This window comes from Mastacembelus armatus, chromosome 5 (assembly GCF_900324485.2).
Source record: "Mastacembelus armatus chromosome 5, fMasArm1.2, whole genome shotgun sequence".
In the NCBI taxonomy this organism is placed as follows: domain Eukaryota; kingdom Metazoa; phylum Chordata; class Actinopteri; order Synbranchiformes; family Mastacembelidae; genus Mastacembelus; species Mastacembelus armatus.
In genome coordinates, this window is record NC_046637.1 from 7,718,987 (window position 1) to 7,736,285 (window position 17,299).

Consider the following 17,299-nt stretch of genomic DNA (forward strand, 5'->3'; position numbering starts at 1 on the left):
AGATAGCAAGGACATGCAGGGTTCACTTGAACATTGAATGACAAGTCTCTATTTCCATCAGGAAAGAATTTATTTTATTTCAGTTCACAATTGTTATAAGAATGATACTATGACTTGCTGACTAACCAGGGCAGCTAAGACGCAAGTGCAGATGCTGCAAACATGTTAAAACCACATCCTCATTTCACTTCTAGCCGAGAAGAATCACAGATGTATTCAACAGAGTATCAAATCAATGTAAGATAAAACATTACTATACGGATGCTTTGCCCAAATGTCTACTAGTTGTGCCAGTGTTTCAGGATGGTCTCTAGGCAACACTTGGAAAAATACTGCAGCTCAAGGCAATAAACTGGCTCAAAGGGGCCGTCGGCAGGGAAAGTTGCTTGTGGACCCCTCGCCTTACTCTTGGCAAGGGTAGGTCTAAGCCCCTCAACCGGCCCCTTAGGAAGGGTTGCAGCTGAAGGGGTTTGGGTGCCAGCTCATGGCTTCTTTCCACCATGACCCAGAGGCTGGATTTTCTGTTTATTTACCATCCTCCCCTTATAACTGCAGACAACCATGTTATCAAATGACTAAGATGAAGACAAGAAGAATCCTTTAAGGCCACAGCAGGCAAGCTTCTATTCCTTTTGCTATACTACATCCTGTTTCCTAAAAGGGAAAGAGTGGCCTGTGACACATTTTGGATCTCAGGACCCTCAACAGGCACATCAAACCACAAAGGTGCTGAATGCTACAACATGGGTGGGTGAGCACAGACACTTGTAGGGCAGGTGCACCTTCATCTCCTTCATCGTTTCTGAAGAGGGTGTTCACTGAAGAGATCAGCCTGCCACTGCATGGGACCCACAGGTGTTGAGCTCTTCAGGACAACCCCTTATAACCACTAAAGTTTGTTGACTTGTAATGGTTTTCCATCCAGTCGTTCTATCAATCAGTAGTAGTGGTTCTGTGCCCCAGTTCTGCCTTCTTTTCCAAAGTCTTTTATAAGTTGCTCTTTAACCAGCACACTGAACTACTCCCCTCTTTGGACAATGAAAGCACAGACAGACTGCAGTCACCACTGTTTCCCTTGATCATGTACATTCAAATTAACATAGCACCTTAAGAAGAATGTGCCACAGTGGGAGAGCTAGTGCTGAGCATATATAAACCTCTAGAGCTTTTGCTTGTTGGGGAACTTGAAACATCTCTTTACAGATGGTTATACAGTGGTCCCCATACATAACATCATTTGTATAGTGGAGGGTAGACAGGGCACTTTTAAGGCACTTCACTCTATCTATCCCCAGACACTGAAGCACAAGATGACAGCATCTGTACTCTGTCATCTGTGAAATATATAAAAAAAAAAAAAAAGCCACATCTTTTTGACCTGTATTTCACTCACCTTCCAAAGTGTCATGTTAATATAGTAAAGACAGCTACATCATGCAATCACAGAAAACAGCACATACCTGTACTCAGGGTCATTAATCATCTGTGATAATTAGCATAATCAGCCTTAAATGCCAAAACCATTAATCATGTTTTCCAATCATTTTCTTTAATGAATTCAAAGGTATTAATGAACTAGAGAGAACAAAACTTACCAAAAAAATGCAATGCACCAGGCCAAATTAAGAGGTTTCCTATAAAATATTAGGAAATTACAACAATAATGAAAAGGGGAAAAGAGAAGAAAAACACATCAGCCCTACTAACATGCTTCTGGATGGTAATTATTTGACTGATGCAGCAGTATGCCTCCTGCCAGTGCCATGTGAATAATTACTCACAATCTGAACCATACATCCACTGTTTGTGTAGTGGAGGGGAGTGAACTGAGAACATTACGCACTGAGTGCATGCAGAGAGAACCTCAGCACAGAAAACACAGAATACCCTACTTCTCATTCAGCTAGTGTGCTACTGGTCTAACTGGTCTCCCTCAATGCGTCTTTCCTCCTCCCCTCTGTTCCCACTGGCAGCTCAGCACCAGAAACCCAGAGCCAAACAGAGACTCCCCCACTGGTGCACATTGGCATTCTTAGTTCAGGGCAGTTTCCTGTCCACTCCACTTTCTATTAATCTTTCACTCCAAAGCCATGCCCTGCCATCCGTTACCTCTAATCTCAACCAAAGTGTTTTGTCAGTGATTATTTAAGGGATAAATTCTCTCCCATTTTTTAAAATTCTCTCACTCTCTCCCCCACCACCATGTAACTGCATCATCCAATTCTTTATTAAAAATAAAATAGGCTAGCAACGGTGACAGGGTCACATAGAGAAAAAAATAAAATAAAATAAAATTCAAACCTCTCCATGTTCTGAATTTGCCTCTATCTGCGCTTCCCTTTTTTTTATACCTTTTGTCCACACTGCACCTCAATCACCATGTCTTTCACTCTGCATTTAAAAATTAAAAATACAACAAAAAAGGTGAAACACCCTTTTCTGTGTATGTGTGAAAGGGAGCAAAGAACATGCTATGCTTGCTAAAACAGCCCTATGACAAGAAAAAAAAACAGCAGGGGGCCTCATACTAGGCAATGAGGCAGTATCCTGTCAGTCAAACAGCATAGTGTTTGTTTTCGTGCATCTTCTCTCCATCATTTCTTACTTTAAAAAGTAGACAATAATTACTGAGATGAAGGTTTGCCACTTGGTGACCACACATAGTAAGAAAAACATTTTTTTGACAAAATGATCACAACATGCAATATTTTAATAAAATACTATGCAGAATGTACATACATCTTTGTGTGGCTAAAACCCTGTACTTGCCATCCCTTGGATAGTTGACTGTCACTTATTTGATTTGGTATCTTGGTTAATTGAAAAATATTTAGACATATTGCAAAATCCTCACTTATCCACAACTAAATTTTAATTTGACATACTATATAATGAGGGTATAATACAAGACTGTATCAAGGACACATTACACTCAAAGCAAAGGTGTTTTTTTCTTTTCATTAGTACAGCATACACTACTCAGCAACAACGTAACTGATGCATGTCTATGAGTTCTACTGTAATAGCAGATTGATTGATTTATTCTCAAGAGGGAAAGTGGTGGGCGTTGTCCAGCAACAAAGAGAGGCAGAATCACTAGCTTTGAGCTGATGAATGAGACCAGAATAGCAATGAAAAAAGGATGGAACAAAGGTGAAATGTGTCAAAAACAGTTGATGAGGAATAGCAGATTAAAGAACACTTTAATGCAGGTCTGATAGCTGCCATCTAATATTAAAACAAGCAGCTCAGACTCTCCACAGACATCACATTTAATAGCGAATAATACTAATAACAATATAATGAAATTACAGGAGGTATTAAGTTAAAAACTCATAAGCCAAGCTGTTTGCCCAAGCTCATACACTATAAATGACTACAAGTATCCTACCACACTGGCTTAGCAATATACTGTAAACACAAATAAGGGGACTTCAGACTATAAAGACAGACAACACCAACCTTACCTGTCATGGGTTCACTTTGCATATGTAGGAAGGAAAAATGCTTATAGTGATCAATGCTTGTAATTTAGAAAAATGTAGAGAAAGTTAAGAAAGACTTTTAACAATCCCTGACATATCCTTATATTGATTCAAAGGGTGTTTGTGTAAAATGATCCATGGGCAGGTGTCTCTGAATGGCTTTCTCTATTGATCACATCTCATTAGCCTCACTTCTTTGTAGCACCAAGGGTTGACTCAAAGGGTCAGTAGATAGCTGAGGTGGAGCCAATACTTCAATAGAAGGATCATGGTAATAATGTAAGTGTCAGTGTTACACAATAGGTAGAGAGGGTGGCTGTCAAAGACCAGACAGGGAGACTAAATAGGATGAACTAGAGAAAAAATGTTTAATATGTAAATAAATTAAGTTAAATGTCTTAACCAAAATTTTAGCAGGAATTTGTTAACTTTGTTAACTGCCAGATAGATGAAAAGGTTTAACTTTGACACACAAAAGACCACACAGACAATATGTGAACTGGCCATTGGCAAAGAATAAAACTAGTATAATTGTGGTCAGTCCTTAATTTCATGAGATCTTAAATAACACTATGACCCTTATAAGATAAAACTATTTTATTGCCTTCCATCTGCTTATGTAGAAGCTGACAAATCCTTCTGAATTGCATGAAGGTGCTATACAAATACAGTTTTGATTGACATTTTTCCTTAACAAATATATAATACATATATAGTGGAAAGGACAGAGCTATGCCATACTTGACTGCATTAGCACAAACAATTGGGGAGCCAGAAAAGGGAGATATAGTGCAGCTCTGCAGTCTCTGAGGGTAAATGAGCACAAACCTGTGTGTCTGCTGATAGAGCTTCTATTGCAGCTGTGACAGCTGCTGCTTTGAGTCTTTGTGCCTCTCTATGGTAGTTGACCATTATGTTCACTTTCAATCCAAGGACTTTCTTGGTACCTGGGCCTTAGTCTCTATCTGTTTGTCCCATTTTCATTTTCATACTCTCTCTCTCATGTGCGTTCTTCCTCTCACTTATGCTCCCTGCCAACCCACCGAGCTTCTTACAAAGTTTCATCTGTCCATGTTTTCCTTAATGATTGCAGTGAGACATGGTGGTCTTGAAGTGTTCAAAATGGGATAAATTAGGTTATAACATTGGTCACTATCATCAACATATTATCTGCACAAGGCTCCTCAGGGATACAGTAAGATACACTAATTTTTTAACTGATCCTGTACATTTATGATTTCTCCATGTGTCAGTGTATATGTCATTTTGATTAAACACAAAATCATTAAAAATCTACTTATGGTCTTTGCATTTCAGCCACTTTTTAGTGTTTTTTAATTATCTTGTGCAGCCATTGTTCAGAAACTGTATGCCACCTATTAATATTAATTGAGGATAATGTCTTATTCATGCTGTTCTTTAATATCAGCTAAGCTTAAAAACATCAGCCCAGCAGTCTGCATTCCTAATTAGCAAAAGTCTTTACATGGAAAAAGAGGAGGCAGGGACAGAGTGTGTGGAATTGAGGGGACCAGAGATCAGAGATAGAGGACATCTCAAATATGAAATACTTAGACCAGTAAAGACTGGGAATTGCTTATATGGCACTGTATCCCACTGGGTATTGGAATCAGAGACCACTAACTGATGATAACACTGGCCTCTGACATGTACATACTGTCTTCAAATTGAATAATAGTTATGATGTATTAGAAAGTACCCAAATCCATTCATATATCAGAAAATGGGATGGTATCTTGTTGCAGACTCTCCCCATCCTAAGACAACCAGTATTAGCATCACTGTGGTCTGACTGTTTTATTTTACATCATTATCAGAGCACTGATAAAAAAATAATTCAATGCAACTAGACACCCTGATGCCATATGTAGCCGAGATCACTTGTTCTTGGCTATCTTCCACAGCCAGGGAGCAGCCAGCGAAGAACACTGCCGATGTTGGGGGTAAACAAGCAGGAGCAGCTGACAGTCTTAATCACAGTTTTACTGCTTCTATTTTCTGAGATTTGGCAGCAAAGGCTGGTGGAAGTGTTCAGCATACTTTTCTCTAGCGTACTGAAGGTTCTTTCCACACCATTAGTGCTCTCTGCTGAGCTGTTCCATCTAGGTCCACTACTGTACATAAACCATAAGCACAACTAACTACAATAAATGTGGACACATCAGCACATTAGAGGAGCCATGCCATGTGGGCCGCGATGCAGCCCACTGCTGTACTACAAGGTTTTGCAGGATATGGGCAAAAACTCAGCGCATGAAATATTCTACCTCAAAGGGCTACTGAAGGACAGAGGGGCAGATTTACTAAGCCTTTTCTTTCCTTCTTTCAGACACACTTCTGAGTACAGACATGTATTTTATTCATTTGCACCGGACTGGAACGGCAGTTTGCTTGTCAGCCTCTAATTTAATCAGTAAAGTGAGTCTTTACCTTTATGCATATGCATTTATTGGAGCATTGATGGGCAAATACAAAGGGGGTCATGGTATTTTTTGTGTAGTTAGTTATGAACTACACTGGAAAGGTTACCTGTGCTCACCCACCGATGTTAGAGCATTCAGCACCTTTGTGGATTTTACCAAGAAATCCTCAATAGTGTTTCTGATTGTAGCGTCTAACATTTTGCTTTGTATGTCTTGCTGTGTCTTTTAAACAGATTTTTTTATCTCAGGAATTAATTTTATGAACCCAAATACAGCAATTTTTACACAACAGTCACCTCCATTTGTTTTCTTGAGTTGGAGTTGTCGTGTGTCCATCTGAAAAGGTTGATGTTCATTTCGTGTATTTATTGGTTATTCCATGTCAATATAAATGAATTTAGCGTATTGATGCTCTTTGAGACTTTTATATTGCAGTTTTTTTTCCAATGGCATCATTTATAAGGGCTATATTACATGTAAAATGCCACAAGATGCCCACCTATCTAATGTTGATATTGCAGCAACTGCTGCCTTAGTTGCCAAAACATTAAAATCTCAGGGAACCATCTTTTTACATAAAAATGATCCCTGAAAAATGTCACCTGTGAATCCCTGGCTTTGTGTAATGTCAAAGGTGTCACAAATACAGCAGTAACTAACACACACACCACACATTTAATGTATGGTTGTGTCAACATACTTTTTAACTCCATTTCCAGTAGCAATAAGCCACCATTTTCAGCCAACATGCTGTGCTACCTGCCCAGCACTAAACTGTGGACAAAGTTAGTGTTTAGTTGGTGAAGACGACCAAACACCTGACAACAAAAGACGAAACATATCTTTAGTTTTTTGCTTCTTGTCAAAAGTTATGGTCATTGCTGTACATGTCTCAGTTTCAACAAAATATGCATATGTTACCAATTAATGGAGTGCATTACCTACAAAATAAGGCCAATAAGGCCACGCTGTCCACATCGCTATCAATATAAAATGTTACAGTTGCTGATATTAGAAACACAAAACAAAAATACCATTGTAACTACTGAGGACCAGGACCAGCTAAACTATGTTCAGGGAGCTTATTGGTTTTTACTGCAGCTGTATCTGATGAAACCATATACTGTACAGCAAAGGTCAAAGAGGTTCCCAGTAATAACTGGATGTCTGTAACGATTCGATAGATGAGAAAACAAACACTCCCACAAAATCGTGCAGTGACAAATTGTTTTAAGTTCTTACTCATAAAGGAAGTGTTATAGAACTGACCCAGAGGTCAGTAAAAAAAACAAGTTTCAACCTTTTATGAGAGCATCACTCAATCTTTTACAAACTGTAAACTACAAAAAGGCCAGCATGTGGGTCCCAGCAGCAGTCTTGTACATGGTGTGTACCACCATACTAAAATGTACACTCAGTAGCCCTTGTTCTAAAAGTCAGTCACAGTATACAAAATTGCCCTCAGACCCATCCCGACATTGCACAGAGGGATGCGGACTGAACTGATGGATCCCCACATCTTGAACTGAAAACCACCTTCACGGATGCAATGGAGGTCATATTATACAGACGATATCAACATTGGCCTTGTATAAGAAAAAAGTTCAGCTGACCCTCATCTTGGCAGGCCTCAGCTGGCCCTACAGAGGACATTTAAATAATAACACTCCTAACTCACCACTTTGAAGTCTTCGGCACTGCAATCCATGCCTCGGTAGCTGCAGGCAAGGAGCATGTCCTTGATGTCATGGCCTGTACGATCATAGAATTCACGCATGTTGAAGGGGCGGGGCTTATAATTGTCAAAGTCGGCCCTCTCCTTCAGGATTTGCAGGACGTTCTCTTCCACCAGGTGTGGGTCCCGGATCTCATACCTGAACAGGACGGTTCCAGGATTAACTTATTTTGTACAGGAAGCACATTCATAAACATGCATTCACTAATACACCACACCTCTTAATTGATGAATTTTGGCATAAACCCAACATGGCAGAACTGTAATTTTACAGTTTCATGACCATAGTTTGTTTTGTGCTACTGAATCTTTTTTCTAATAAAAAATTGGTCTTGGTATGCTTTATTCTAAATTCTCTTCTTCTATGAATCAGAACAACAGGTATTTTTTTTAAAGGGTTTACTTCAGAATAAATATAACCAGCAAACTACAGAGACATTAGGGACATCAAGAAAAAAAAACATTCCTTTATTTAAACCCAATAATCACCAGATAAAAATAATGTTAAACTACCCATGAAAAGTAAAGAATAGCCATGACTTCAAGGATTTCCTATAGACAGCAACACAGACCAACCTTTGCTGCGCCTCAATTCCATTTTAAAATGTGCATTTAAAGAGTCTGGCAGGGAAAAGCATTTTTGGAAAGACATTACAAATTAACATATTAGAAACTAAGAGAGAATGAGAAAAAAAAATGGACAGAGACACCATATAGAAAACTCACACAATATTATGCACATGGTGCCTGAAATGGCAACCTACAGTAGCTGTCAAATTCCAGTATCACTGAAGATGCAGAGTAAGGGAAATAAAGTGATGCTCAAAGGAAGGGAATATTTATTTTCTCAATATCATGTTCATTCTGACAAACTAAATAGGATTAACTGTAGTGGTTTAGCATTTTCAGTAAGAATAACAATGTTTTTAACACTGAATTCAGGTTGAGGAACCTGCACACTCTAGAAAACTATATTTAGAATATTTAGCATTTAAATTCAAGCAAAATATTTCACAAAGCATATGCAGCAATTTTTAGAGTGCAAAACTAGATTAGTTTTACACTTAGATTAATTAGATCTGTTGTAAAAACATCCTCCACACAAACGCATAAAACACAAAAAAGTATAGTATAAATATATGTCTTTATCACATGCACTCATGCACTAAAACTCAGCTACAATGGTGATAAAGAAAACAGTGGGTAAGTCATTTATGACATGCCTCTGCTTGACAACCACCATCAACCTCCAGCATCTGCTCAGTCATTCAGAGATACAAATTAACCTCAATTAACTAGTGTGGCCCTGCTCAGAGAAAAGACGGCCTGTTGATGACCCATGCTGAGCAATGGGCCATCAGTGATACAAGCATCAAAATTATGGAGTGCTAAGATTAAGCACTACTGACAGACACTTATGAGAATAATTTGTTAGGACACACAGAGTCTATCAGTGTGAACAGGATTGAAGAAGACTGCATAATAATTTTCTCAATACAATGAGAAATAAAGAAGTGATTAGCTCTATTTTGTCCAAATTAAAGTGCTGCAGCATCTTAAGGTATGATTTGGAATTCCTAAACTTGTATGCAATGTGAGGCAGCAGCAGGCATCTTATAACAGCGTACATGTAAGATTGTGTTAATGTAAGTTAGAACTGAAAACCATTAGAGACAGAGTGAGATTAAGATATACCCTTCTCCTCTGGCTATAAATCTGTGAATGACTTTGTGGACACTGACAGCAGAGTTAATTCTCATTGATATGGGCACTATTTCAAACTATAATTGGTGGTAAATCTTAATGGATTTCTTTTTTTAAATTCCACAAGGTCAAGCTTTGTCTGTGCTCATGAACAAGATTTTGTCCCTTGATGATGAGAATAATGGAAGTTGAAGCTGTACAAACGAAATATTACATTATTTCCTTTGTGAACACTGCCACAATATTCAATTGGCAAAAAAAAAAAAAAAAAAAAATTACAAGAAATGTAATATGTTCCATTGCAGCTACATTGTTGTTTACCTGCTACAAACAGAATGAAATAAAATAAAATATTCACCATGTGAGACAGCATGAGCTATAATTTGAAACAAGGACTGTTTTTCTCTACAGTGCTCATAGCACTGAAGAGAGATAAGGATCCATCATGCTTCACGTTGGATGGAGTTAATGGTGCTGTGACAGGGAAGGTTGGAACTATTGTTCCAACATGACACCTACTGTAAGACCAATGACTTTCTTGCAAATATGATATTTCACAAGTTAATTGCTATGCCAATTTACCTAATAACTCAGCCAAGACAAAGATCCTCCACCACTGTCACACCTAGAAAGCAACAATAGTGCAACAGTAACATATCTGAATCTGAATTTCTCCAGAAATTCACAAGTTTTCAAACTGTTCTGGCTGCTAATGTTTTTCAACATATTGTAATTTAGTCTTTCATTAGAAGTAGAAGCGGCTGACTTCTTTTTATACACTGTGACACAAAAAGAATGTATAAAGAAGAAGCAAAGCAGCTGTGGATACAGGAAAGACATGACAGTGCAGATGATCAGAAATACATGATAAACCCAAGAGTCATTATTCCTTAGTTGCTGCTTTGTTATTAACTGTAAATTAGGGCAAACTAGTTGGACATGCAGATGTGAAGAGATTGTGCAGTGCAGATGTGTGATCTGGCTTATGTATTTATTGTAGTGTTTTTAAAGAAGTTCATTACAGACAGACGTGAGGGCTTTAGCGAGAATGGCAGCAGCTCTGAATTGAACTCCATTTACACATGTTAACAGACTACCTTTTATCACAAAGTACCTACAGCCTGTCAGAGCACACAAGAGATTAGCCTGCATTTTTATCTTAGGGAAAACTGTTTCATAAATTCACTGGGTGTGTAGTTCACTAAATCACCCTACATACATACACATGTTAAACCAAGTTCTATTTTGGTAAATACATCATATAATACAATATTAATTGCTGTTAGCTGAGCAAACTGATATACAATTTACCACTGACAGGTGGTAAAAGAAAAAGACATTTTGAGGGTCCAGAAAATGACTTGTCAGATTACGTAGGTCAGTTACCAGTTAGTCAGACTGGTATCTTTGAAGAAAAACGGCCCAAAACTCCTTCAGTTCTGTCGCCCACATGGGCACTACATCAGTACATTGTCATGCTTTATTCTAATAAGAAGATACAGCCTGTTGTGGTATAGTCTGAATTTAATTGAATTGTATCCTGCGCCTCTGTCTTATAAGCAACACAAAGCTGCCAGGAGAGCACTTAAGACGCCGTGCTCAGATCCCCGAGTCAGGAGGCTTTAGCTGAAGCGCGTACAATCACAATAACATGGGTAGATTTTTAATATTGCCCTGCCACTGCTCCCTAAAGCAATCACAGCAAACTCGGTGTATAGGGGCGGGGGAGACTAAATTGGATTATGGGCCACAAGCACTTTAATTTTCTTGTGGGGACTCAAACGAATGAAGGAGCATCTGCATCACTTCGCCACCTCATGAGAGGAGTGAGTAAATATGCGGAACCAATGATTTTCAGACTGAACTTTAACAGAGAGATTGTGGTCACAAAACTATCACACCCTGCATGTGGAAAATAAAACTAATCTTCCTCCATAGTAGTTAATAATCCAATTGTATTCAGTTCCTGTTAATACCTCAGGCTGCGTGACACAACAATGAAGACTTCTCGATATAATCTCAGGTGATTATCCAATTAGCACTAATTGAATTTACACTAATGAGGATTGTATTGTTTGTGCAGTGTACTTGAAAATGAATACGGAATTAGAATGATTCCTGGAAGCAGAGTTTTGACAATCAGTTCCTAATGAGAGTGCACCTATGAAACACACTTACTACTACTAATATGGCCTTTTGGTCAAGTTCATAGACTCAAACAAAGGCCATCAAGAAATGAATTGAATCCAAAGTAATTTCTATTATACTGATGTGCAATTACAGTACACAAAGAAACCAAAGAAGCAAAATCCAGTTGTAAAGTTATACTATGCAACTATGATGGTTATGCTGGCTCTAAAACCCTACATAAATACTAAATTGCCCATTAATGTCTCTCCAATGGTATTCTCTCTAGTAAACAATTGCAAAATATATAATATAAATGCAAATGAACTCACATTTGAAAAATCAGCTTTAGAAGCTACTCTTTGATTTTGTATTTTCCGCATGATGATCAGCCTCTGCATGTCCTCTCCCAAGCAATTTTTACACCAGTCAAATCCTGTGATCTTGCTGAGACTGATAACACAAAGTTATCTCAAGCATTACATTTTGTGGTACTTCACAGGAAGCTTATATGAATTTAGAGCAAGTTTGCAAGGTCAGGAAACATGTTAAAGCTCGAGAACAGCGTGTAAGCAGAAGACTCGCTTCTCTGACTTTCATGAGCTGATTCAACATTTTTTGGCAACATACCAGCACTTATTCCCAAATGACCTTTCTTTTGTTAATTATTATATAATTGCTTTTCTTACATAAAAAAAATAAAATTGAGCAATTTATTTGTAATGTTCTGCACTGTGAAGTATGACTTTAACCTGTATAAACAAATGGAGAAAGTTTTTTTTTTTGATAGGGACTCCAAAGTTAAGTGAAGTTACTAATGATTCAGCTATGAACCTCATAGCATTTAAGACAGTCTGGCATCGTTACAAGGGTGGATATTGCCTGCTGCTTTCTCCAGAGACAGGGACAGACAGACTGACAGCAATATGAGATGTGAAACCCTAAGAACTTTTTATCTGCCAGTTAGATTCAAGTTGTTCCCAATTCTTTTGTTTTTCTCCAAAGTCCTTATCAGAGAGTGTCTTCTCTACCCCTGTGAGACTATCATAAAGTGAAAGTTCCTAACAATGCTGACCTTGTTATCAGTTTAAAAAAGAAGTTATCTACTGTATAGGGGTTATTTTGGGTCTTTATTCCACAGACAAAACATAGCTGAGTGAGACCTCCAGCAAACATCATTAGATCACTACAGCTGTATATATATATATATGTATATATATAGGTTTTTTGTTTACAGTCTTTTTTTGCATTTGAAAAACTTTTGCGTCTCTCATTATTATACATCGGGAGGGCTGAGCATAATATTCCATCTCTATTGGCCAGTTGACACTGAGCAGCAGCTTAGTTTAGAAACTAAAACTTTGTTTTTGGTTAGAAATGAATGTATTTTTCACAAAATGACCTCCATAATAAACAATTCTCTGAGTTGGCTAAAAGTAAGGGTATGTCTTCCCCAAGGCCAAAAGGAACAGAAAGGGCAAGAAACAGTGAGGGAGATGAGAGAGTGTTAATCAGTGGGACAACTCTGTAGCTTAACAAACAGCACTAATTACACTGGGATAAAGACTAGTTCATCACACAGCTTACGAGACACAAGTTAATTGCCTCTGCTTGTAGTCCCCTCCCTGCATCTAATGTCAGCTGGTTCCAAAGTTACTCGGCACAAGTGCCTAAGCTTTCATTGTTCAAGTTTTTCTCTTGTTCATTCAGTGGTTCTTAGAGGTAGTCTGGATGAACCTGAAATAATACTGTATAACAAATAATTAGACACCTGAGTTGATATTTTAATGGTTTCACATTACAGCTGACAGTACAAAGTCAGAGAAACAAATCCGTGTAGCATGTAGGCACACTGCTATGTATGGTTGAAATTTATACTATACATGGCAGTAGAACTGCAGCCTCAAGCAATGGAATCTATTGCATTCCTGTAAGGTTATTATCTGGAATATAGATGCATATATAGAGGTCACAGAGCAACACTATTCAGTGTGAAAACGGGGAATTGGATTTGTGGCATTCCAGCATGTATTAGAGGCACCCTCTTCTGTGTGGCTCAGTATCCTGAAATACACAGAGTAATGTGTTCAAGATGATATTCAGATATGTTTGTACGTAGTAGATCTTTTATTTTTATAAAAGTATGGTAAGCTTTGTCTAGGTCTGTGCATGTGTGTGTGTGTGTGTGTGTGTGTGTGAGAGAATTTAAGAGGTCACCTGTACTGGCAATCATGAACAGAACAAAGCTGGGCTGTATAGAAAAGAAGTGAAGACATTTTAAAATCAGAAGATTCAGCAGTCAACAGTGAGCTTGTCATGGCTGCAGAAAGACTAAATGATCAAAGCACAGCAGAAAGCAACAGGTACAGAGGGAGGGAACGGCAGCTGTGAATCACACACACGTCTCTTCACACTTCAACAGGGGATTTCAAAATCCACTCATCTACTTATCCAATATTAAGATATTCACACCACATGAACTGTTAAATGATGAGCCAAGGTACTGTGCCAGTGGCATTTTCTCCTTCATCATTTTATATTAACCACTTAGCAACAGCTCATCTGTTATCTGTTACCTGGGGAATTCGCATGATCTCTGAAAAAAATCTGTTCCTTCTCGTTTGCTATCAAACAATGTACCAACATATTTTAACAGATTGATGTGGCTGTATTCCATGTGGCTGCATAGGGTTTCATATATAACACCAGCCTGTGTCCAGTGTGCATTTCAGCTGAGATGATTCTTCACATTATTAAGCAGCTAACTAATGCTGAGGTCTTTAGCCACTTTTAGAAAACATCTTTTATCTGCAATCTTTCTTTGCTCCTCAGTTCACCCTTAAAAGGTTTTGTATGCTTTGTCTTTGTTGTCTGCACATCTCCCAGTGGCCTAACAGCCAAAACACTACCTTGCACTTCAGTGTGACAAATAAGATTTCAACATCAAGTAAAACATATGGTTACAAAACTCACTAGTAGATTTAAAGTGCTGGGTCTTACAACTTAAGGATGACCCCTGTTTTGTTGTGTCAGTGGATTCAGGGATTTCATGGTTTTTACAGTTCTCAATTAATTTAATTGGAATAAAGAATAGTTGGGTTCCATGATAACAGCATTATTGTATGCAAATTAAAATGTTACTGTTTCAGCAGAAGCTTTTATCCTTATTAAATAACTCATAACGCTTACAGTGGATGCAACAAAATCCTAATTCACTGGAGACTAAACCTTAACCAGTGGACTTCCCTGCAGTAAAACCTTATCACCCAACACCACTCACTGGTTTGTTTTACCCTATATTGTTAAACGGCAGGAAATCAAAAAGGTCTCTGCGATAGCACTTGTCATTTGAAGACTCACCTCTGATATACACAGAATAGGTAGAACTATGTTACTGGGAGAGATGCTCAAAGGTCATTTTTTTGGAAGTCCAAGTCAAGTCTCAAGTCTCTGGTCACAAGTCCAAGTCAAGTCCCATGGTTGCAATGAACAATGCTTGTTGCATGGTGTGCAGACTGCACAGCTTTATAAAGCCAGAAACAAGCTGATGTTGAGCTACAACCAAGTGTGTTTTGAGGTGTTTGATAAATTTAGATGTGGTCGATTCCAGGACACTGGGTCTTTTGTTTTTATACTGCACACCTTGCATGTTGCTGTTCGTTTGTTGAGGCTTTGTATGACGTCATAGCCAAATATGATAACAAACTGGGCCGCACCTGCCAGACGTTGGCCATGTTCACGACACTTTGACACAATTTACTGCAATTTACAGTCACCTGTGGCAAGGCGCGCGAACGAATGGGTTGTCCTGACTACCGATAGTCGGCAGCATTACGCCTTTGCTGCGTCTATTCTGACACTTTTTTACCAGAAGAAAAAAGTAAACACACCGCTTGTCAGTGTTTGTTCTGAAATATAAATAAATAAATAAACATTGTTCACCAATCCCAAACATCAAGTCCGAGTCGATATTCAAGTCAAGTCGCGCAAAAAAGGTAAAGTTGAGACTTAAGTCCGACTCGAGCCCCCATCTGTGGCTACTGGCAGCCCTAAACACACAGGTACAGTACATTAGTACATTGGATCACACACCTGCCATTGAGCAAGGCAAGGAGCTCCCCAGCGTGGTACAGGTCGTTGCGCGTCACCCGACTGAAGCGGAAAGCGTTGAGGTTGCAGAAGGTGACCGCAGGGAACGCCATCATCGGAGCTGCCACCTCGTCTAGTTTGGTGACATGGGGGTACTGTAAGTAGAACTGCACCCGGTCCACGCACACCATCACCAGCACACTCAAGGAGACCAGGAAGAACAAAATCCACAGGCTGCGCTTGACACACATCCGCTCATAAGTGAACATGTGCGAGATGCCGTGCAGCGTGGACCTGCTGGCGAAAACTTCAATGGGAGCCGGACGCTTGTAGTCCATGTCCTCCGAGTCTGCTTTGAGATCCATTATGTCCTCGGAATGAGTTCAGATGAATGAAGGGTAGTGGGCTTCAAAAAGAGTCAAAGTGACTTTATAGATGAGCAGATTCTTTATTAATGAGAACGAGGTTAGTGTCTGTAAGTTCACGCCCTTCTACGCATGTGTTTCTCGTGCAGTTTGTGTGAGATCTTGCGTCAGTGAGAGCTGACCACACATTCAGCACGTTTTAACCAAATACCTCGTCCTTACATTAAGACACCTGCAGAAAGTATTTTGGAAAGCATGTTGTGTTCGTCGGTCGGAGGTCACAGTTCCATAATAAATAATAAACCGGCGTGGAGCGCGCATGGATAGGTGCCAACGCTGTCCTCTCCTCGCACACTTCTGTTAATATCACCGAGTTGATGTTTGGATTCCACGCTCTTAACAAAACGCAGAGAGTTGGCAGGTCTGACACAACGGATCTCGGCTCAGAAGGGAGCAAACAAACAGACCAACCAACCTCGGCGAGAACAACAGTGAAATCTGAATTTGAAAATCAAAGCGGCGGTGTATTCTCGTCTCTGTGTTAAGGCAGAGTGGACCGGCTACATGGCTATGCAGTCCCAACACGTGCAGAATGATGAATAGCCGCTGATTTCTCGGCTGTTAGCGTTTTAAAAAGCAGTGGTCGCGATGTCCCGGGTTTTCCACTGCCAGGATAAACAGCTGCATCACAGAGGAGCTCGCTCTGCCTCAGTGCGCCTCTGCTCTCTCGCTCGCATCCATTCCCTCCTCCGTGCTGCCTCCACAACAATGCAGGGATAATGACTCCGGTTTTTATGAGAATTCCTGCTGGCTTATCCTTGAATAAGAGTGCTCCGGAAAAAAAATATGCACCTGGCCACAAGAAGCCAGCCCGAAATGATGAGCGGCGTTAAGCCACCTCAGACGTGATCGCGCTTTGCCTGGATCAATTAAACTGGCCCTAAAGAGGAGAGAGCAAGGATAGGACGGCATGGGTTTTACACCGGGTGACGAAGGAGTGTACTAAACTTACAATTTAAGCGATGACATAGCAACAGTGTGACTAAAAAAATAGCCACAACCCTAACTGCTGTCCGTTTACGCACTCCTGTATTAATGAGTGAGTAAACAGTATAATAAAAACTACCTAGCATCAAGTTTTACTTACTGCTGAACATTAACTTTTTTCAAAAAACTACAATGACGACAAACTCTTAACTACCTTTGCCTTTTTCATTTATTTTCCACCAACCGACGAGTTTCACACACACACAAAACAAACAACAACAAAAAAAAACTTTGGCTACTGCTTAGATCAGGGTGGGCAACCAAAGACAATTCATTTTGCCCCTACCCCTGTCTCCTTCCCCC

At 39.4% G+C, this 17,299-nt stretch overlaps 1 protein-coding gene across 1 annotated transcript in view; it reads right to left on the reverse strand.

The window, feature by feature from the left end:
- Nucleotides 1-16,848, reverse strand: part of asic1b (acid-sensing (proton-gated) ion channel 1b) — a 132,037-nt gene extending 115,189 nt beyond the window's left edge. Inside the window, exons 1-2 of the mRNA XM_026307782.1 lie at nucleotides 15,588-16,848; nucleotides 7,608-7,803 (exon numbers count right to left, since the gene is read on the reverse strand). Coding sequence (XP_026163567.1) covers nucleotides 7,608-7,803; nucleotides 15,588-15,949 — 558 coding nt within the window. The 5' untranslated portion in view covers nucleotides 15,950-16,848. The remainder of the gene's footprint in view (nucleotides 1-7,607; nucleotides 7,804-15,587) is intronic.
- Nucleotides 16,849-17,299: the final 451 nt, after the last annotated feature.